Raw genomic sequence first — 23,698 nt, 5'->3', positions numbered from 1 at the left:
ATATAATACAAACTGCAGCCAAGTTAACCTAACTTTAAAAGTAAGTAAGTAAGTAAAGCTTTATTTATATAGCACCCTTCACAACACGAATGTACAAAGTGCTTTACAGTACAGTACACAATTCACAGTACAACTAAAATGTAGAATAAAAGGCATAAAAAGGCATAAAACAACAGCAGGTAATACATAGGATAAAACATACGATAAAACACCAATAAAAGACAGCTACTAACTCACCTCCTCCGATGCCCCAAAGGCCTGACGGAAGAGGTGGGTCTTTAACTGCCCCCTAAAAATCTCTACTGAGGCAGAGGCTCTTAGTGTCTGGGGGAGTTTGTTAGTTAAAAGTTAGTGACATCTGAATATTGTGGTAGTATTGTTAACCTTGGTACCTTAACTCTCTTATAATCAAAGGGAAAGGTGTTGTATAAGAACGCACAGTGAGAATAACCATCAATAGACTGGTGAGATGAGTAATAGCGATGTAACAAGTGCCTGTTTATTCTGATTGCATTATAAAAGCAAGATATGACTGGCAACCATCTTGCAATATGACAGCAATGTTTTTCTTGAGAATCATGTTTAGTATTTTCACTGTGCTGTATCTTCTATATTTGAAAAGACCCATCATGTGTAAGCCCTGATGGCTGGCACAAGTCCTGCTCAGTGCTGCAGACTGCCAGCGCTCTGAAAAACATGATGTGTCACCCTCGCCCCCTCACCAGGCAAAGGACGATATGCTGATAAGTTAATTGCAACCATTACATACCAACTGTGGATGCACTCATAATGTCACAATTTCCAAGTCAAGATAAAGCAGTCTTTGTTGTGTCACATTGAGACTGAACTTGACAATGCAACACCAAAATGCAAATTGGCGCACACATGTGAAGATAGGGGACTGTAGGACATTATTGTACTAATTTTTGTCACACACACAAATACTTGAACATAACTCTCCAGCAGATCAGCGAACTATGAAGTACTGTTACATGGGCTACTTTTAACGCAATTCATTTGGAGATATTTCCAATAGTTCCTCTTTCACCAAAACATAATGCAACCCAATCTCTATTTGATTTCCACTTACATTTCCGATTTTATCATCAAATACAGAACAATGTTATGATTATGACTGCAGGATGCTTCACATTCTTCACTTATGAAAGAAAAATGTATTTGGCAAAAATTCCCCAAATAATTTGTTGCTGATTATAAAACATTATTTTTGCTTAGACTGCTTAAGGTTTTAGATTAAATAAAAACACAAGACATTGTCTTGGCCTCTGGACAAATTGTTATGGAAAAGTGTTACTATTTCTTAGGATAAGCAATCAAACTTATCAAACATTTCTGAGTTAATAATTAATAATATATTGATGGGTGAATAATTATCAATAATGGAAAGACCAGTTAGTTGCAGCCCTAATCTTCTTGCAGAAGGATAACTGAAATAACAATTAATATATGTGTAAATCATGGTTTATAAAATATGTAAATTAAAAAAAAACTATTTTGACTGTATTAAAAAAAGAAACCTTGTTCTTTTGCAACTGAACTTGAAAGTTATAGATTTGGCAGTTTTCTTGTTTTTGTGTTCCAGTGTGAATGTATGTCCTCGCAAAAATCTATTCAGCCATCTCTGTATGGATGTATTCTTAGATAACAAGGATGCAGATAGCGTTAGCATCTTCAAACCTAAACCTAAAGAGCTGTTATTGAACTGCTACTGTGTCTGTATGCATTTTCCACAGCTGAAATATTTTGTATTGTCAGGTTGAGATTTGCTACCAGGAACAGTAAATTGTCTCCCTCCAATTATGTGAAGCCATGCAGTCAAGTAAGACTTTTGCAACAGAGCCTTTGTCCTGTAGTCTTTCTTACGGCTCAACAGGAACAAATTAAGCTGTGGGTTTGTTGTCTGCTCATATATGTTTCCATGTGTCGGCTCACGGGTGGTGTTTTGCCGGACTGAATTTTGGCACTTGGCCCACTTGGCTTTGAGACTTTTTCAGGCTGCCAGTGATATATGCCTCAGGTGGGTCAGAAAGCCTTCAGAAACCACCTGAGGAGGAGCGGTTAACGCTTTTGCAGAACACAGTGGAGTTAGTTTTACTTCAGCTACAATAACAGAGAGAGAAAACAATGGGGTGATGATGGCTGACATTTCCAGGCAGCCTTTTTTGTTTTCGGGATAGGTTACATTTTAGTGTTTACACCAGTGAAACATCTGTTTTTTAAGTTGCCGAGAAAACGTTCTGCTTTTGCCTGATATTGGTTTTGGCAAGAGCTGGTCCTTCTTATGTTTTCTTGTGAGCAAACCAGGAGCCAGGTGCATTAAACTTGGTGTTTTTCTCAAGGCTACAACTGCACAAAGTCTATGGATAATTCAATGAAAACCAGAAGAAAGAAGAGGACAGGATCCTCTCCATGCAGCAAAGCATCAATCCTCTTATGATTAGGCACAGCTGTGGCTATTCACAGCACAGAGTCTTAATATATCCCACACGCACCTGTAAATCATCAGACAGTGGTCATCATCTAACAGTAAATACTAGGCATGATGATGATTTGATGAGAATGATTTAGCTGATATGAGTTTACAAAGTGTTTTGACGAACACAAGGATGTTACGATTAAAAAAGCAATAATGTTGAAAACACAAAAGCAATTTAAGGTTTAGAAATCAGCCTTTGGCAATGATATAGTCTGGGTGAAACAACCCAGGAGAATAACATTGAATATTATATTCCATCTCTCAGTTTATTAATTTTCAATTTACCTGACCAGTCAGCCTTTTCAAAAAAACAAAACACCAGTATGTATATAAACATGGAAAAGCTCTGTATATCTGAATTATACAAAAATGTTCTTATTGTTACTGTAGCCACGATAGCACCATGCCTCTAATGTCGGTCGTTCGGACCACTTTGATCCAGACTGAAATAACTTAACAAACTACTCTTGCATTTTTATTCTCATCTCATCCTGGCAGTGATATCGCATCCTGTGACTTTATCAGCAAGAGTTTTGACAGGACTCTGGCAGTGTTGTTCAGTTAGAGGTTTATTGATGTCATTCATTATTTTATTCTCCTTTAAATACCAAACTTCTTAACATCCCAGCTCCCTGTCCACACAGGGCTCAAACTATTTGTTGAAAGGATAATACAACAAGAACACAAACAAACACAAACGTTACTAGTCAGCTTGTACTTTGAAGATCCAAACAAACTTTAATGCTATACGTGCCAGAGTTAGTTTTACAGCATCTTTGGATCAAACTGACATTAGGTGCTTACATGAAGCAGTATTTCGAGTCAGGAATAACAACCACCATCTTCCGTGAATTCAGATATAATCTTTTGTTTACAACTCGCTCCCTTCAGAGAGCAGCCCCTGCATTACAGGATCACTTTGTGTGTTTGTGTGGGTTTTCAAACAACACAGTTAGAATGTGAAATTCAAGAATAAAAAAACACAGCAAACCGCGTTTCAAAATAAAACTTGCCTGTGTTAACACATGGTGAGAACAAGGAAACATCACGCCCCTGCCGCCAGTAAAGGACAGTGATTAGTTATAAGCATTATTTATCAATGCAAGTGCCTCTGTGAAGAGACGTAAGCACATGCAGTGAAATAAACAAGAGGCGACAAGCTGTGACAGTGAATTTATTATAATTCATTACACTGTATTCAGAGTAGCAGACATATGCAACATTATTTGTTTTGAGGAGTTGAGCGTGCAGAAACGCTTGCTACTGGCTGAGATTATGTATATTTGTTATTTACTTAAATGTCACTTGTTTACTGCACTGCAGCATTTGTGTCCATGTTTGGAGATGGGAAAGAATGATGCGTGTAGGATCGTCTTCCGACAAACTGAAGGACCATCTCCTCTCCAAAGCTCCTCGGAGGGAAGCATTGATTACAGATAGGGTTGGTTGTGTTGGTGGAGGACGGGAGATGGCTATCAGAGAAGTAATTTGTTTATAGTCTAGACCCGATGCTATCTCAGAGACGTGAGACGTCACTTAGAGAAATACAGGTTTATTGGTGCTTTAATGGACATCTACAATCAAAATACATGGTTGTGTTTAAGTGCATGTGACTTTGTGGCGTTCCATCCTCGTTTTTGCCAAATGTTAAGACATTTGAGCTTTTTCATGTTTACCTGTTGCAGCCTGTAAAGAAGTTGAATACAGTTGCTTTACGTAGCAAAACTCCCTCAGTCATAGATTAGCAAAGCATTTCATTCATGCATGTTGGGTGTCGATCAGTATTAAATGACTTCTAATCATCAATCAGTCTTTCTAATATATTCCAATACTTCAGACCCTTGTTGTCTGCTATTAGCATCCCTCTATCACCGGAACATCCTCTGTTCCTAAGCTTACTAACCTCTTTTGATGGCATTTCCTGTCTTAGGTTCAAGGTTCAAGGTTCAAGGTTCTTTATTTTTGTCATACGAACATAGCTACAGAGTAGTTATGCCGATGAAAATCTTAGGTCACAGGCTTCTCCAACAGTGCAACACAATAACACAGATAAACAGAAAAATATAGTAAATAGTAAATACAAAAAGTGAAATAGTGAAATAGTGCAATAAGAGTCTATATGCAAGTTATTGGAATGATATATTAGAGAAATAGATAAATAATTACTAAGTAGCAGATGAATGTTATGGATGTTGTTTCAACAGTTCAGGTGTTTAACAGATGTTGTTTCAGCAGTTCAGGTGTTTAGCAGTCTTATTGCCTGTGGTATGAAACCGTCTCTGAATCTGGTGGTTTTAGTCCTGATGCTGCGGTAACGCCTGCTAGACGGCAGCAGACAGAACAGTTTGTGGCTGGCTTTTATAATCCTGAGGGCTTTCTTCCTGAGCCGCTGGGAGTAAAGGTCCTCCATGGATGGCAGCTCCGTCCTGGTGATGTGCAGTTTTCACCACCCTCTGTAAAGCCTTACGATTGAGGGCGGTGCAGCTGCCGTACCAGGCCGTCATGCTGCCAGTCAGGATACTCTCTATGGTGCACCTGTAGAAGTTGCAGAGTATCCTGGAGTCCATGTTGAACCTCCTCAGCCTGCGGAGGAAGAAGAGCCGCTGTCGAGCTTTCTTGGTGATGGTGGTAGTGTGAAGAGTCCATGTCAGGTCCTCAGTGATGTGGACACCGAGGAACCTGAAGCCTCATGCTTTTAGGTACTGCAACTTGTATTATTAGTATGCGTTTGCTGCATATCTATCGATTGCCAATAATATCCTTTAATGTGTGCATATCGGACTGAGCTTTTGTTGAGATTCTTTGCAAAGAAGCAACTATTGGAAAAGATTTTTAAAAAGCTAAAAAAATGTATTTCCACCACATAATGGTTACCTAACACATTCAGATGAAAGTGTGAATGCTTCTCTTTTTAATACTTTGAAGTTGTATTACTGCACTTTTCTAGGTCTTTGTGCCATATTTGTTTGATGTCCAACATGAAGTGTGAGTGGAGCTGACATTGCTTTGTTTTAAATATAGATGGATATGTTGCAGTCTCATTTGCCAAATTCAATCTACTCTGCTTTGATGTCTGAAATTGCAATCCCATAAAAGTAAAATGCTGTTGTCTTATATTGAATATCAGACGGCAACTATTTATAACAGAAAATACAGGCTACGTCTCTAAAATAAGATGATTAATTCACTGGTAGAATCTATATTCACTTATGCTATAAAAAGCTGTAATTGATAAGACATACAATAGGATACATAATAACCTTATTTACTTTAACAATATAAAGAGCTTTACTTTTACTCCAATATTCTGCAATATAACACTACTTTAATGCGATAAGCAGGAGTTTAATAAAGAATAAGACCAAATGTAATATTAACTTGGATTTGTATTAAAGTGTGTCACTTCTAACCCTTTACATTTAATGAGTTTTAATGAGTGAATTCAAAGGCACAGTTACAAGCCTCAATGTCCTTCTGCTTTCAGTACATTTATGTTGGCTCAAGGTAATATTTTAGAGTAGAGAAGTGCAGTTTTTGAAAAAACGAATGTGTTTTTAAAGCTTATATTGCTTAAAACATTAGAAAAACAAATGTTCAAAAGGAAATATGAACTGAAGGAAAACTAGTGTATCAAGTCATTTAAAAGAAAATAAATCTGATTAAGGTCAAGGTCACTGTAACAAAAATGTTTTGCCCATAACATAATAAAATCATAACATTTTGGTTCGGACAGAAATTGTTTAAAACGTCCACTGGTTGTCAATTTAAGTTCAAAAGGATTTGAACACACACAAAATGGCTTGTGTTTTCTTCCTGAACATCCTTTGTTACGTAGCCATCAATCCAATCCAATCCAATCCACTTTATTTATATAGCACATATTAAAAACAGAGGCTTTACCAAAGTGCTTCACAGTAAACATAACATTATAATAAAATATAATATTACAATAATAGATCAAAGGCACACATAAGAATAGATAAAAGGCATACATAAGAATAGATACAAGGCACATAACGGCTATGGACAGACAATGAAAGGATAAACATCGATAAAACAGCTCAGACTGACTCGAAAGCGAGGGAAAAGAGGTGGGTCTTCAGGCGGGACTTAAAGGTTTGAAGGGTGGGCGACAATTTGACATGGGGGGGCAGGTCGTTCCAGAGCCTGGGGGCTACTGCTGAGAAGGCTCGGTCTCCCCTGGTCTTTCTCTTGGTTTTAGGGACTACTAGCAGCAGCTGATCAGCCGACGTCAAAGCCCTTGAGGGGGTGTACACCTGTAGGAGGTCGGAGATGTACTGAGAGGCCAGCCCATTAAGCGATTTAAAAACAAACAATACAATCTTAAAATGAACTCTAAAATGGACAGGAAGCCAGTGGAGGGAAGCCAGAATAGGTGTGATGTGTTCCTGATTGCGTGTTCCTGTAAGCAGCCGAGCCGCAGCGTTTTGTACCAGCTGCAGGCGTGCCAGCGAGGTCTGGTTTAGGCCGTCATAAAGTGCATTACAGTAATCTAGACGAGTAGAAACAAACGCCATCGACGCTGGAGGATCACTTACAATTCAGAAATGTTAGGATTACTGAAACAAAGGTGATAAGTCTTTAAATGCACCAACACAAAAGCATTTTGCTTCCCGGCCTCACTGCTTTGTAGGAATACAGGAGTAAGGTAACAATCCAGATTACTTCATTAAGTTTCATTTTCCATTTGATCTCCCCTGAAGTGGACCATTAAATCGGTGCGTGAGGGTAACTGATCAGCTAATCTGCTTGTGATTTATGTGGCAGGGAAACTGAGGACTTAACTGAGCCTCAGACCACATTGATTACTGACATGGTTAATTGGCTAAACCCACTGGTACATTGAGACAGGCTTATTGGAAATGTCAAATCAAGTGCCTCATTTGCATTCATGATGTATGGTGTCTATTCCAGCTTCTGCCCAGGCAGCACAAACTGCCACACATAGCAGGAAGGGCCTGGGAACACTGCCTTGAATTTGCAACTGACCATCTGGCCTTGGTCGGAGTTTGGCGTTTGGTTATTTATTTCCCCCCATCATCATGCACACGTTTGAATTGGATGCACATACTGTAGGTTACATGTGCTGAGTAGACGATGAGGACTTCAGAAAATCCTCATGGGAGTGAGACTGAATTCCCCAATGGGGTTTGACTAAAGATCCAGCTTTAAAGAGGCACACGCAGATGATTGAACATTTTAGATATTTTTCTGTATGTCGGTTCATTACTTTCGTGCCGTGTGTGTGTGTGTGCCTGTGTGTATATGTGTGTGTGTGTGTGTGTGTGTGTGTGTGTGTGTGTGTGTGTGTGTGTGTGTGTGTGTGTGTTTGTTTCAGATCAAAACAGTAGCTGAGACAATTTTGCCAACGAAATCCTGTAAAATACCTGTGAGAGCAGATGAAAGCAGCATGAAATTGAATATTTTTTTATATAAGCAGATGGGCTAAAAGACATTACGAGAGAAAACAAAGGGGGTATGAATTTAAAAGTTTGAGTATTATGATTCTCTTGGCAAATGTGCTTGTTTAATCTACTTTGGAAATAAACTAGGAAAAGAAAAACACATAATAAGGAATATTGGTCTACAATGAATCCTCTAGACTCGAGTACTATGATCAGATCACTTCATGGTCAGGTTTATTACAGAAAAAGTCATCAGTGGCTAAAATCCGTAGAGGAGTGCTTTTCAACATTTAACAACAAACATAATCTTTTCTCAACCAAAGTGCTTATTGCCCAAGCCCAACCAACTCTTGATGCACTCTTTTAGTTTAAAGAGCCTTATGCACACAAACAAACAATGTCTTTGAACGTAATCAAGGCAGCAATCACATTAAGACCCAACTCTAGATACACAGAAGGCAGAGCATTTAATTACTTCTAATTCATTACATATTAATATGCCTCCAAGTGTCAGCTGTTTGCACGATACAGTTGATAAGAACAAAGAGCCATAACACAATATAATTAGCTTAGAATGCACTTCCATTTTTTCAATAACAACTACTCTTCACCTACAAGTAAGTAGTGCAGGTGCAAGTTTAGGCATGACTTTATATCAGTTTTTAGTATTTATGCTGCCATCCGAGGTCAGCCATGCGAAATAAAACCAACAGCTCTAATCTCACCAGCTGTTATGTTGGCAAACTGAGATAGTTCAATAAACAATAAACATGGTAATACATGGGCTCTTCACCACAGCAACGCATAAATAGCTTTGATTCTTTCACTCAGTAACTATGTCTGTATTTCCTGCATGACACACACCTGTTATTCAAGTTATCTATCTGAATAGACTCGACTCATTTCAGGAAAAACTCATTCAGAGACAAAAGCTAGGTGGTGAGTCAGTGAATGAGAGCATGATTTGTAAAAGTCCGTCACTTCAGATTTTTCACACAGTAACTGCATAATACAAAAATGTTCATTGTGCATTAATACTAGTTTTCGTAAAACAAACTCTCAGTGACGTTAGAGGGAATATAGCAAGTGATTCAGCCTTCAGGCCAAGTAATGAGAGAATGGATAGCTACAAATCATGTTATTCATGGTAATGCACTCAAGCAAAGTTATAATCACCTCAATAGAGGTCATGTGAAAAGAGACCGAGATATAAAGTTAGATATTAGATACATATTACTGAGTAGCAGATGAATGTTTTTGAAGTTTGAAGTTTGAAGAGCGGTCTTCTGTATACTCTGGTCTGTTTTTGGATGTGAAGAGAGAAGACACACATGTTCACAAATATAGGCCATTACCAATTGTTAGCTGACACTGGCTGGTTGGAAAACATTAACATATCGTCCGGTCTTAGTCTATTAATCAAATGGGTTCGTGGTTTGATAACCAGCTCTTCCTGTCAACACTAAGTTTCATTAATAAAATTAAACCCTTAATTGCTTACCAATGGTCAAGACAGCACATTGCAATGTAGTAGTGTGTTTGAATGGTGTTTGAATGGTTACATGTAAATGCAGCAATTTAAAATTCATCGCTATCTTGGTTTAGCATGCTCTTAACACAAAGCAGAGTTGATGCTGATAGAAATATTGTTTGTTTGGCAGGCCATTGTTCATAAAGCAATGAAATGGAGACATTTAAACTTTGACCTGATGAAAAACCACAAATGTCATCCTCATGGTGGCACGAGATAAAAAGTAAAGGGATCACCAAAGTCATGAAGATTCATTCTCTAGAGATCATTAATGTCCGATGTCAGAAAAGCAATGAAATGCATCAAAAACATTTATTAAAATGTCACTGAAGATAATCCAACCTGAGCATTCTCACAGATTTAGAGTCACTGATTTAACTTAATGCTCAATATCCCCTCACATAAAATTGAGATTTCCCCCCTAATACCTCTGCTCTTTGTTGTACTCTGATTTTCTCTCTCACAGCTCTGTTAGAGGTCATTCTTGCTGGCAGAGACTGCTTGGTGGCTGGAGACTCGTGCTCGAGTGATGAGACTTGTAGTCCACGTCTGCGGACTCTGCGTCAGTGCGTGGCAGGGAATGGCAGCATGAAGCTGGGCCCCGGGGCCAGGAGCCAGTGTGCCAACGCAGTGTCGGCGCTGCTGTCCAGCCCCTTAAATGGCTGCCAGTGCAAACGAGGCATGAAGAAGGAGAAGAACTGCCTGAGCATCTACTGGAGCCTTCATCAGTCCTTCATACATGGTCAGTGTCTAGAGAGGATAGCAGTGGTCCTTTAAAAGTGTAAAAATCAGACCTTTGCTTAGTTCTCATTCGGTAGCTGAAGAACCACAGGTCATTACAAACTGTACCGATGACTAAATATTAGACTTTGTACAAATGATCATTTAGGCGATTGGAGTCTTACGGCCTACACACGGCGGCGTGCGTTGAAGCTTCAACGCTTCTGCCCATTCACTTTGAATGGGGTGACGTCACGCTTCGCCGAACTGCGTTGCTCGCTTCAAAAGTAGAGCAATGTTCTACTTTTGAAGCTTCGACGGAAGCGTCAGCCAATCGAATCATATGCCAGTACAAGCTCTAGCCAATCAAACCGCTGCTTGTGTGTCCGGGGCGGGAGATTCATGTGATTGGTTGTTGGTCGAGCGTCAGACATGCCCGCCGGCAAGCTTCAACGCACGCCGCCGTGTGTAGAGGCCGTTAGTGGCTAAATTATAACATGTGATAATTACAGTTTTATATACAACCTAATTCATTGACAAGATTCATGCAAATGTTTCTACCTGTTTCTATTTTGCTTTCAGGACTCAACCTGGTGGAGAGTTATCCCTATGAGACCGTGCACAGAGATTACGACTACGTCCGCTTGGCCTCTATTACAGCTGGCAAGTTCCCTGACCTTCATTACGTTTCACCTTATTTTATATAATTTTAACCTTTGAAGATGTATTGTTCTTGCACAAATACATGACTCGACTGAATTTACCCCTGGAAGCATGCCTGGGGCAATTAGAGGTCCCTTCTGTTCTTAAGACACAGTTACACAAGAAATGCTATTCATCCTCATACAACTGCAGCATCCAGAAGGGTGTTGTTGTCTTTGGATTAATTTGCCAGATTGACGTGAAATAACACAAAGAATGGCTGTCAATGCTATCCATATGAAGTCAATATTATACTTAGGAATTCAATTATATCAAAATCTAATTTAGCAATGCAACTCTTAAAATGTAATAAAACAAGCCCAAACTCTGAAAGGCAGGTTAATTCTGTGAATACAAAACATTAGAATTAGATAAACTAGCTATGCCTCATTAACACGTTCATCGCCTGAAATGTTTACTAAAGGCTACACATTTAAGTAGAAGGTAGAAGTCGGAAAACATTGGCCGAAGTTAAATGAGTAAAAGGTGTGTTAATGTGTGTATTCTTTTTGTGGTAATTGTAGGCCAATCTGGTCCTGTTGGATGTTAACTTGTCTACAGTAACACTCCTTGTTTTACCTCTAGCCATAGTTGAATACAAACAATGTCCAGAGAACTATTCTGCCTAAAGCTACCATCCACCCCAAGAAAGTTCATGTTTTTCATCATGTTTACTGCCAGAAAAGGGGTTTATACTGTATATTTATCAAACTACAAATCCGACAAGAATACCTGAAGAACTGATGACTCTTCCCTGAAGCTCAAATAGCTCAATGAGGTCAGCTCGTTGCTCATTTCCCAGGCAGGATGTATACAAAAGGTCCATTCAGAAGTTGTCATGAAGAGCAGGGTTCACTCTCACACCAAACATGACCTGTCACAAAGTCAGGCTTGCTTTATTTACTGATGCAATAAAGGACAGGAAGCTGTTTGGATGTTTCTCGCAGATCACATAACGCTAGCATTACTCGAGTTACACTTGATCTCAGATGGGAAGATACTCAGATATCAACAGTTTTAGGCATGTTCCTGAATCTTATTTAGATCAGTTTAGTATTTAAAGACATTCGTTTGCTTTTTATGTCTTCATTTGATCGCACTATTGGAGAAAAAAAACGCTAAATCGGGAAAACAAAGCAGGGGAATGACATAAAGCAAACGGGCCGAACCAGGACATTTACAGATAAGGGGACAGCAGAGAGAAATTAGCAAAGTAGCTGACTATAATGCAAACTATACTTTTAAAATATGGCATATAGGCCTAGTATTTTGGTGCACTATGCCTGCTTTTATGATTATTTTAATCAGGATGATGGAGAGGCATACACCTTGTTATTGTATGTACTAGCAATACAATGATGCAAAGAAGCTAGCTGGATTATATATTTATTTTTATATATTTTTATTCAGATTTAGCATTTTATTACATAACAGTACAAACGAATATACACCCAATCCCCACCCAGAACAGCGAGGGTGATGCAACCAATAGCAACAAAAATACATACATAAAAGAAAAGAAAGAAATGGTCACTAGTGCATGGTAATAACATCAGTAACAACTGTCTAGCTGGATTATATTTGAGTCATTATTCTCAATGCAATTCAAGAAATTGTTCTCTTTTCATAACATAAGAATGAGATACCAGACTCCTCTCCTAACACTCGTTTTGTTATTCTGGTCCTCGGGAAATGAGCCACATTGCTTATTCACAGACACTTCCACCTTGCTGCGGATCTTAAATTCCAAACGACCAATCTCAACTTTTGAAAGATTACATCTCAGCATGTTGAATGATTACATCAGTGCAAACTACAGGTCTCACACGCTGTTTATATACCCATAAAACTGTTTTGCTCAGTTGGATTTATATTTCCACTGATATCTACACTTTTCTTTGACCTTACTTCTATCCATAGACTCAGATGTTGGCATGACAACTGTGAATCGCTGCCTGGACGCAGCCAAGGCTTGCAATGTGGACGACGTGTGCCAGAAGCTCCGCACAGAGTATGTGTCGGCTTGTATCAAACCCACTGCCAAGTCGGGCTTGTGCAACCGGCCTAAATGCAATAAGGCTCTGCGCCGGTTCTTCGACCGAGTCCCCGCCGACTACACACACGAACTGCTCTTCTGCCCCTGTACGGACACAGCATGCGCGGAGCGGCGGAGGCAGACTATTGTTCCCAGTTGCTCTTATGAAAGCGCAGAAAAACCCAACTGCATTATACAGATAAAGATCTGCAACGCTGACTACGTGTGCAGGTTTGGAGATGAATGGATAATTGACTCCCATTCATTTTTATGTCTTTCTCTCAGGTCTATAACAGATATTAAAGTTATTTCTCACCTGGTCTCATATGGATACGATAAGATATTGCCGTAATATGATCAAATTCCCCTGTTTCGTTTTGCTTTAATGAACTAACTCTTTTCTCAATGTATCCCAAATCATCAAATCCAATGTTTAATCATTCCAGGTTTATTCAAGTACTCCTTGGATATAGATTTGAAATATACTCACACCACATATTTGGGCCAGTGCTGTTCAGTATTATGTCTCTTTGAAACCAAATAAACAGCCATTCAATCAACACAATGGCCTGCTGTTTTACCCTAAAGCTTTCTACCTCCATTGGTTAGAACACCCCAGAGAGCCTGTTGGAATAACACATTAAATATTTAGCACAGATAAAGAGCCAGATGGATCTGAGTTATCGCTCATTGCTATCTCTGGTCATGGCCATTATTTTTCACAGCCCCATTACACTCAGAGGGCTTTGCTAATGATCCCGGGTCTGGGGGATGAAATATATTACTCTTTCTATCACTTTACACATTACAGTCCAATGCTTTCAGTCTACAGCACGTCCAACAATATTTCTTTATGTCAGATGGGCGAACGTAATTAAATGAAAGTTGTAGTACAAAAATGGACTAAACCAGGGAAGTTTTAACATAAAATCATACAGAGAGCTATGATGACCTTGCTAACCAGTGTTTCGTTGCTTCTCTAGGTCTCGCCTGGCACAGTTCCAGTACGATTGCGAACCCTCCGAAACATCTGCCAATGGCTGCAAGCAAGGGAACTACGGAGCCTGTCTTCTCGCCTACACAGGGCTCATAGGTAGGTGCACACCTGAGAGGTGAGAAAAACACATACAGAAAAGAGAAGATTCATTTAAATTAACAGGTGGAGAGACGTGCAGGAAGATATATGCCATATGCGGGGTTAGAGAAGCAAGCTTAACATTGTGGAAGAGGCAGAAAATAAATAGATAATTAATAAATACTGAACAGGTCAGGAGTGAGTGGGAGAACTAAATGATATTTCTAATTAAAAACCAGAAGACAAAGGTTCAACACAGTTTAAGATACAAAAGCATTAATATTAGACTGACTAACAGAGGCTCTTTCTTTACACAGTGTGTTGTAAAACAGACCGTAAAAGAAAATAGGAGCAGCGACTTCTTTTCCGCAGAAACTGGAGAGAGGAGATAACCTAATGCATTTCAAGAACCTCAAATGTAGCCCCTCAGCACAGACACACGCTTTGCATTCTTATTCCTGTCTTGTATTTATTGAAGCACTTGGAATCCAAATTCCACTATGTTGAAAAACGAGAGAAAAACATGATCAATGCCGGAGACTTCTATGACCTAAACATTTATCAGAGTCTCTCTCTATAACAAGTCAATGCACAGCCAGTCTAAGCAAACAATACTAGAATGTTATCATCACTGTGGATCAGGTCAGCGTAAAGGAAAGTGCAGCATCCATTACTACAGATGATAATGCACACGGTGTAACAACTCAAAGGGAGGATGAATATTTAATATTGATGGATGTCCGGTGCGTTTTCTCTGCAGGAAGCACAGTAACTCCCAACTATATCGACAACTCAACTTCCAGCGTGGCTCCATGGTGCTCCTGCTCGGCCAGCCAGAGAGAAGACTGTGATCCCTTCCTGGGATCCTTCACCACCAACATCTGTCTCCGTGAGTGTCTCTGACCCTTTCCACAATGTTTGAATGTACCAACCTTTATTAATAATAATAAAAATAATAATAGATGAAATTTGTATAGCACCTTTCAAGGGACCCAAGGCCGCTTTACATGGTGAACAAACAAAGAAAAGGGGCAAATAATTTACATTCAAAAGTACCAACACAAGTTTTTGTGGTTAGGGGATTTGTTTGTAAAGCTATTGGGGAGGAATACAAAATTAACTTTTAGTTGCAATTTAAGGGTAAAAGCTGTGGTTAGTTTTTAAAGATACATTTTGTATTTCTTTTTTATACAGCAGGAAAATAATGAAACTTCATGGAATTTTGTATTTTTTAGTTTCTTATCATCGTATTGAATTGGGTTTAAAAAAATAATAATCAATGAGTGTCAATGGTATTGGTATCCACTTCTAAAGTTCTTGTACAACTGACATCCCCAGTTTCTATACATCTCCAAGAAAAGAAATGCAAGGTTTTGTCTCAAACAGGGGCGCTGCGCCCTCTTACTTTCAGCACCCTCTTACTTTCAGCACCCTCATACCAAAATGCAGATTTTCCACGTAGAATTTTAAAGTGATGCCAGAAAACAATATTTCTGTTCTTCATAAACTGTATAATTACTCCAAAAATATGAAAATCGTCAAATTGAACTTCCGTCGGCATAGACAGCTTTGTTTTTACAGAGCTCCGACCTCGCATGCATCATCACAAAAGTAAGCATATGGGAACTTTAAATTGAAGTGTGCGTACAACAAGAGGAAGTATAAACGGGTATAAAGAAAACCCCATCACTGTAAAAAAACAAATACGTTTCATAACTACCTCAGGTGCTTGTATGGTTTCATATTAATTCCCTTCACTGCTGGTACAGAATAATTGCATTATGATATGAAATATAAAAACTGCGTTCCCTAATCAGAATAATTTGAACTGATAACCTGCAACAGGAGGCATTTAAACAGACTTCAAAACTCAAGTAAATGAGTTTTGGATGTGAAGAAAGTGACAGGACAGAGCCGTTGGGAGTGAGAGAGACATATGTTTCCCAGCATGCTCCAACAGCAGCAGCAGAGTGAGATGTATTTAAATCAGATATCATGTTATTTTTTTTTATTTTAAATGTGCTTTTTCTCTCTCTCTCTCTCTTAGTGTGTTTTTATCCCATTTACTTGCTCACTCCATCGTCTCTTGTTATTAATCATCGACTTCATGCTGTTTCCTTGGTAATTCCACCTGGTTGTTCAGACAGTCACTTCTTACTGAATAATAAGTAGCTGGGCTGTGAGTGTTGTATAATTGGATATTTATTGAAACTCCTCCAAACACCTAATGTACTTTCTTTCCTTTTGCTTTAACATATGATGGAGAAAACTTTAATCAGAAAAGTGCTGATTATTATGGACACTAATTTCCCTGTGGTGGACCAAACATTCATACCAAGTATTTAGTGAGGCGTTTCTAGAGCTACTAATTAATATAATATTGCTTGTAAATACATGTATAGCGTTTTATACTTGTGCACTAACTGGTCGCTGACTCTTAATGTTAATAAACATGATAACAATGCTCAAGAAGACAATGTTAACACCATATTTATGTATGTCAGTGGCGAACCGTGTCTATCACAACTGGACCTTCTGTACATCAACAACACAGATACGATTCTCATTTATTCATTTTATTTATGTAATTACATTTAAATTATAAATTATTATTTATTATTATTATTTTAAAGAAAAAATTGTTTTGTCTGAGTGTTCCAGGGTATTCTCTGAATACCTTGAAGGCCCTGATGGTTCACCACTGATGTATGTAGTGTACACCATGCTAGTCTGGTGCTAGAGCATAATACCTTTTGCTATATTTAGCACTGAAAATAGTGTACAACTGAGGCGAATGGGTATGACACTGGATTTTCAAGTATTCGGACATCAGCAAAAGTAAAATACACATATGACTTGGCAATGGCACTGGATGAAATGTCAAAAAATCTTTAAAGCCATACAAAAATAGACTATTGGGGAAACAGTAATGTCTTAACAAAATGTCATGGCAATCCATCCAACAGTTGTTGAGACATTTGACTCAAAAATACAGATGTCAAACAGAGGGAGGGTCTACAAAAGAAAGTCAGGCGAAATGTCAGAACTGTTGGTTGAATACATGGCAATGTGTCTATAACATGCAACCAGTGGGTTTTCAGATATTTCAGTATACTGAGCAGACAGACCAACTAAACAAAAGGCAAATACAGAAAGCAATTGAGGGTATAATTAAAACAATGTGCGCATTCATTGGAACTTAATCTTTTTTCAGTTTCATATCTAAAGAACTATGGTTTGAATTTAAAGTTTGCTGCTGATGCTTGACTATCCATCATAAATATTCAGCTGTGACAGCCACTAAGGAAATGTTTTGAAACCTGAATGATGAAGAAAGCTGCAAAGATTTGGATGGTGGAACATGTAACACTAAAATAAACACATCAAAAGAGGAACGAACTGAAAAACGATAGAACAACGTTCAAGACTTTGTGTTGGTTAGTATGGATTACATAATAAAAGTTGTTGATTACAGTTATGAGCATTAGAAATAGCAGTCTTAAACAAACAATAAGACTACTACTGGAATCAGTTCAGCTGATGAGATAATTTTATAATATGGTACTACATCAGCCTTAATGAAGAAGGCCTACATTGGTGTCTTGTAATTATTAGTGTCTTCTGTTCTTCTACCATGTGACATGTCTACCCAATGCTAATACTCTTCTTTCCATTTCTCCTATGACCTCTGCTCTGGAGTATGAATAATTAACGGTCCTTATTATTGACCTCAGCAACATATATATATCACTGAACCTGTACGAGTATCTTAACTCGGTGTGAGCGGCGAGGTGAATCTTTGGCCAGTTTCTCCTCGGGCCCAAAGCCTACAAAGGATACAGAGAGAGTCTCAGAGTTGTTTGGCCAGTGCAAACGCTCTACGAGTTAATGAGGTCGATGTGGAGAGGCAGGTGCAGTTTGGATACTTGAAGAGAATACTGAGTATTTTCTGTTTTCCCTCACTCTCTCTTGCCTCTGCTGACCAAACTAGGTCTGGCTCAGCAAATCATGAAAAATGTACGACTCAGAACCGGAGGCCTCCAATGTGAAAGCATAGGACATTACTGGAACTCTATGAGCATATTGACACAACGCTGCTGAAATATAACAACTGTTTGTCTTTTGATTTCCATATCTAATATTTCAGAAAATGCTCTTATGACGTATGGAAGTGAATCAGACCAGCAGCCAACTGTCAGCCAGGCCAGCATGCCGAGCCCTGGGTCCAGCAGCAGAGAAACCAGGAGCACCGCTTCTCCACAAGAAACCATTGAAACTATGAGGAACATTCTGGATACAATAATACCAACACAGGTGTGCAATGTTATTGTCATTTTAAATATAACATTTCAAATGATTTTGATGGCAGACACTTATGTTTAGAGAATGACTAGGGAAGCACATTTTGAGCAATTTTCTTAAACTGATCAATCAATTATCAGTTAATCATTAATACATTAAAATGTAGAATCATTACACCCCTAGTGCGCATCCACACACCATCTTTAAAAGCACTGGTAAGGAAAAACAGAGGGCCTACCTTCATTGCTGGCGATGAATGGTTCCTCGGTTCACTTTTATTCATAGAAATCACCTACATAAATATTCAGTGAAGCATTGAGGTTTCTCCGTGGCACTTTAAATATCGCCTATGTACATAATGCAAGCTGCACAAACAGAAATAAATGATTCTTCAAGGTCCAATGTGTAGTAAGCTGCGTGCCAAGACACGGCAGGAATTTATGACTATTTAATCCTGACCTTCAGATCTAAACACAAATTATCACCCGTCTGCTTTTACACGATGATTAATGATGAGAAACCAAAGGGCTGTTTATAACACACTAATATAAGCAGATCATCAGGATTGGACCATTCAGAAAAAGAGTGGCCATATTAACTGATCTCTGTGTCTCTTCCAGGCCCTGGGAAATGAGCTGCTAGTGGGTCAGTCCACCCTGCCATCCAACAGCTTCCCAATCTCTGCTTCACCTCCCAGCTTAATGCTCCAAGCTGCCCTCTGCCTTCTGCTGTTGCTCTTTCATCTGCTCAACAATGGACACTAAAGGCTGCAGGGGAGCGTGCTGAGGACCCTCCTAGTATCAAGCAGATGGGAGGACCACAGCAGCTCAAAGGAAAATGGACCGTGCGGCATTACTCCTCCCTCTAAATTTGTACAGCAATTCTGTTTTTCTATTTTTGTGTCCGAGTGGTCCAGTTCCACCTGCCAGTGTGCTCTCAGACTGTGGGAGACCTCTGCAGACTGAAGCCAGTCTGTACATTTGTACATTGCCGTCGCGATCAAATCAAGCTGAAATGAATTGTCACTTATGTGGACTTACGCAACTCTCAGCTATCGAGCTGTATCAATTTTCAAGAGTTATTATGAAAATATACTGCAGATATGTATGATACAAAGATATGAAGTATATAAGTACCTGTGAAGATTTGTGTTATCAACAGAAGCTCTTATTTGAAATATTGTAAGGGGAAATGGTTGGAGTAAACCGGGGAGCTTTGTGCCTGCTCAGTTTTCAGCAGACAAAGTGATTGGAAAGCTGCTGGAAGATACCACTCCCCTCAATGGACAGAAAGAGAACCATTATTTCTGATCAATACTGCGATAGTGGGGAGGCAGAGGGACAGAAGAACTCCATTTTGCTCAGACAGGAAGAAATGCCATGTTTCTTACATGTCCAGCAGCACTATCTAGAACAAAAACAACCAGAGTACACAAGATAAACCTTGGCATAATAATCGTCCTATCAATCGAAACTGCTGCCCTATGGACAAACTATCTCACAACATCTGATGTGATATTGCTAAAGCTACAGTATCTGTTAAACAGTCCTTGGTCTCTATCGGCAAAGACAAGCTCTTGGACTTGATGCAGTAACTCTTTACATGTAGCTGCTATACTATGTGTTTGTGAGCGTAATACCGTTTTATTTCTCATTGTGTCCGTGAACATTGCTCTACGGGGCTCTGAGTGTTTGTGCCAGAAAGGAAAGTAAATGGTTGGACTTACTGAGAACTCTAGTACGGAGACTGTGTGAGAAAAGACAGTGATGAATGATTCAGTATTTTCTGTTCAAGGAACGTGACAGTGAGCTTCTGAACAGGAGCAGAGGTCCTGCAAATAAAAAGATCTCAGATAATTATGTTTACAAATTAGCATCATTTCACTTTTTTACTAATGACTAATGCTTTTTTTGATGCTGTTGAATTAAGTTCGCTGGGGATACAGAAGCAACACAACTGGAAGACATTGTTTACCTAAACTACCACTCCTCAGATGACTTTCGCAGCACTCTAGGGCACATTATTTGAAATGGGAATTAACAGGATTTAAAGCATTATCCAGCTATTTGTGACCTATAGTCTTCTCAAAAACCAATCTGAATAAAAGCCCATCAGCCGCCTCACTTCACAGAGCTACTAGACTTATTTCTTGGTTCCCTAAAGGCAAATAAAAAATCCATGTCAACCCTTAAGGTATTTCCGCATACTAATTTACAAGTACTATTTGTTAATGTATCCCTCATCTGACAACTTGAACTATTTTATCCCTACTTTAATCTATACCAAAGACAAACAGGCAGTTTTCTGTAGTATAGATTAAAGCAGTGCTCCAATTACTAAAATAAATACCAAAATCAATGGCAAAAGCAGCACAGTGTGCAATAAAAAGCTGTCTAATTATCTGTTTCGGTTTATATACTCAGAAGGAAAAGGATGACTTTAGTGGCTGATTTCTGCTGGCAATCCCACTTAACCTGCCACTGTTTTATTGTTTACATTTTGCCTTTAGTTTGCTGAATACAGACAATTAACATTACTTAACTCACAACAGGCAACATAATTAAGCCCTGGTGGTAAAACACGATGAAGTAATTATGTTGTAAGCGTTGTCGATGCAGAGCCTAACTGCACTGTAGAGGGGCTAGAGTGTGTGTCAGATGGAAGAGGAAAATATTCTGCAAGTGGACCAGTGTAAAAATGCAAAAAACGCAATTGAAATACAAACTTTTTTTTTTGAACAACAGTAGCTTAAAGCACAATTATTTTTTTACTGCATCCCCTTACAACTTGAATCGATGTAGGACTACTTTAAAAACGTTTTCAGTACTTTTTCTTTGTCACTCACATTTGCTGTTAATCTATTGTAAAAGTAATTATTTGGAAACATTGCTATTTCAAATCTAAAAAGTATAATTGATGCCAATAATTAAATAAAATATCTTAAGCCGTATATACGCTGGAATATACCCCAAAATATTTTCACATTGTTATCAGCTGTCAGGCGAGAGACCATGATGCAATGCTATAAAATGACACCAACTCTAACCAGGGGCCAGTTTTGCAGACAACCTCCCCAAGACGGTGAGTGTCGCGCACTCGGCAGTGAGACTGACCCCCAGTCAGCGGCTGATGTAACTCGTGCAGACATCCCAAACCCCCACTCTAAGGTTTTTGGCCAAAAATATTGGAAAACATTTAACAAATAGGCCATACCAAAGGAGGTTGTGTTGACCTAACTGTGAAGCTGGTGTAAATGTCACTGCAGTTATGATGTATTGTTGATGATTATTAAAAGTCTGTTTGCTTAAGAGTGTATAACCATTCTCGAAAATCTGTGAGGCTGCATACATACAAAGCCGTGCGCAGAGCTAACTGCTAACGTCAGCATGTTTTCATGCTAGCAATGACATAATTATAATGCTGATGTTTGCAATCTTCATTTACTTATTAACACTAAACCCAAAGTACAGCTGAAGTTAATGAGAAGTTTGGGCGTCTCCAGTAATTACAGTTAATCCTCTGGGGAACATGAATGTCATTACCAAACCTCAGTACATCCAAAGGTTCCTGACTTGTTTCAATCTGGACAAAAGTTGTTGGCAGACCATCATTACAATCCCAAGAGCCACACTTCTAGCAAGGCTACTATGAATAATAAGCTAACAATGCTCTAAATGTTGGTCATATTACACACCAACAGCTTTTACTGAACTGTATATGGTTGGCATACTGGTCCAATAATTGTATAGGCCTATAATGAATGGTTCCCTTTGGTGATGTTTGTCTTTTTGCTGGTATTGGTTGTAAGTTTATTATTGTTAGATATTAAACTGATATACTCGCAGTTTGAGTTTTACACAATTCCGTATTTTTTCAACTGCTCTGAAAACAAACCAATGTGTTGATTGCCACACATTTGAATTAAAAGCTAAAGTGGCAACAACTGATTATTTTGTTATGGATTAATCAATGAATATTTTGTGTTAATGAAAAGCAAGAACTGTAACAAGTTCTGTGATTCCTCTTTGATGCCATGTCAGAACAAAAACTCAAAATCCCAAATTATTCAATTTAAAAAAGTCATCAAACAGAAAAGCAGAAAAGTCTCAAAATTAGGAATCTAGAACGAACCCATGGTTGCCTTTGTGTATTGGCTAAAAAATGGAAACAGATCAAACAAAATGTCAAGATTGTTGAGGCTCTTTTTAGCGGTGTTGCTAACTGAATGAGTTACTTACACCACAGTGTCAATCCTTCTTGATGGTATGCTGCACTTACAAATGAATTGTATGCATTGTAACTGATGTAATTTTTAAAGGTTACAGCTAAAGCAGAGAGGCAAAGTCAGGAGAAGGCTGCAATATTAAAGTTATCCGTACGTAGCCATGTGTATCAAAGTTGTCTAAGGCTCAGCGTTATGACTGGAGAAGTCCTTACTCTGAATGGGGGGATAGAGAGAAGAGAGGGAATTTAAGATTGTAACACTTTGTTGGCACTGTGGTGATATTACTCCAGAGGCACTGACACTGAAATGAGCAGGAGCAGTGACTTGAGAAGTAATAACTGCACAGGGAAGAACTGTGCTTATTATAAGTGTAGGTGAGAAACAGATTGCTGTGATGAATCTAAAGCTCAGAATATGATCTGCGCAGTTGATTTATCCCCGACTCATCACTCCATGAGTGATGCACTTTCATTTTCAGTGTGCAGTGCTCTGGAAAAAACAAACATAGTTAGTCTAATCTGTTATATCTGATGACCCATGATACAGTTTGTCAAGGTGGCGCTACACTCCATAAAAAAAACGTGTCACTCTAATTATAACCACAGCATGCATGGAGATGAAAAAAAAACACTCAAAGAGAACTTCATGTAGCTCATAAAATATGCAAACAAGGAGGAATTTGATGCAATGATTTCATGTTTGAGAGATGTTCAATTCAGTCTAATTCATTGCTTTTTATCAAACACAGTATTGTGTATACGAGTAGGAGTTCTTTCATGTATGAATTAATGACTTATTGTGAAATCAAATACAGTTTCAATAGAAAGAAAAGCCCATGAAAGCAAAAAAAACACAGCCAACAGATAATACAAAAAACCTCTATTTAGTATGGGGCAACAATGTGTGGGTTTCAAAAAATATTGTATGAGATAACAACTGCATAGATTTGAGCATTTAATGTGTATTCTACATATTAATGTATTCATCACTGCAGTAAACCCTTCATGTATAGATCTTAAGCTGACATACACCATACTGTCTATGACTAAAGCATCATGTTGTTATCCACTGTGGGGATATTAGTAAACTCCACCACTCACTGGGTATTAGATGGTGTAAGGCGAGTGTGGACTGTAGGATTTTAAATATTTATGATGAGCTTTCCAAGGTTTGAGATTTGATATG

At 38.6% G+C, this 23,698-nt stretch overlaps 1 protein-coding gene across 1 annotated transcript in view; it reads left to right on the top strand.

Annotated features, from left to right (window-relative positions):
- Window positions 1-21,597, top strand: part of gfra4b (GDNF family receptor alpha 4b) — a 38,287-nt gene extending 16,690 nt beyond the window's left edge. Inside the window, exons 2-8 of the mRNA XM_034139870.1 lie at window positions 9,921-10,196; window positions 10,757-10,837; window positions 12,797-13,142; window positions 13,895-14,004; window positions 14,747-14,875; window positions 18,134-18,300; window positions 18,909-21,597. Of these exons, the coding sequence (XP_033995761.1) occupies window positions 9,921-10,196; window positions 10,757-10,837; window positions 12,797-13,142; window positions 13,895-14,004; window positions 14,747-14,875; window positions 18,134-18,300; window positions 18,909-19,052 (1,253 nt within the window). The 3' untranslated portion in view covers window positions 19,053-21,597. The remainder of the gene's footprint in view (window positions 1-9,920; window positions 10,197-10,756; window positions 10,838-12,796; window positions 13,143-13,894; window positions 14,005-14,746; window positions 14,876-18,133; window positions 18,301-18,908) is intronic.
- The last annotated feature ends 2,101 nt before the right edge of the window (window positions 21,598-23,698 follow it).

Source organism: Trematomus bernacchii, unplaced genomic scaffold (assembly GCF_902827165.1).
Source record: "Trematomus bernacchii unplaced genomic scaffold, fTreBer1.1, whole genome shotgun sequence".
Taxonomy (NCBI): Eukaryota; Metazoa; Chordata; class Actinopteri; order Perciformes; family Nototheniidae; genus Trematomus; species Trematomus bernacchii.
Note: the sequence above shows the minus strand (reverse complement) of the source record. Positions and strands in the feature narration are given on the sequence as shown.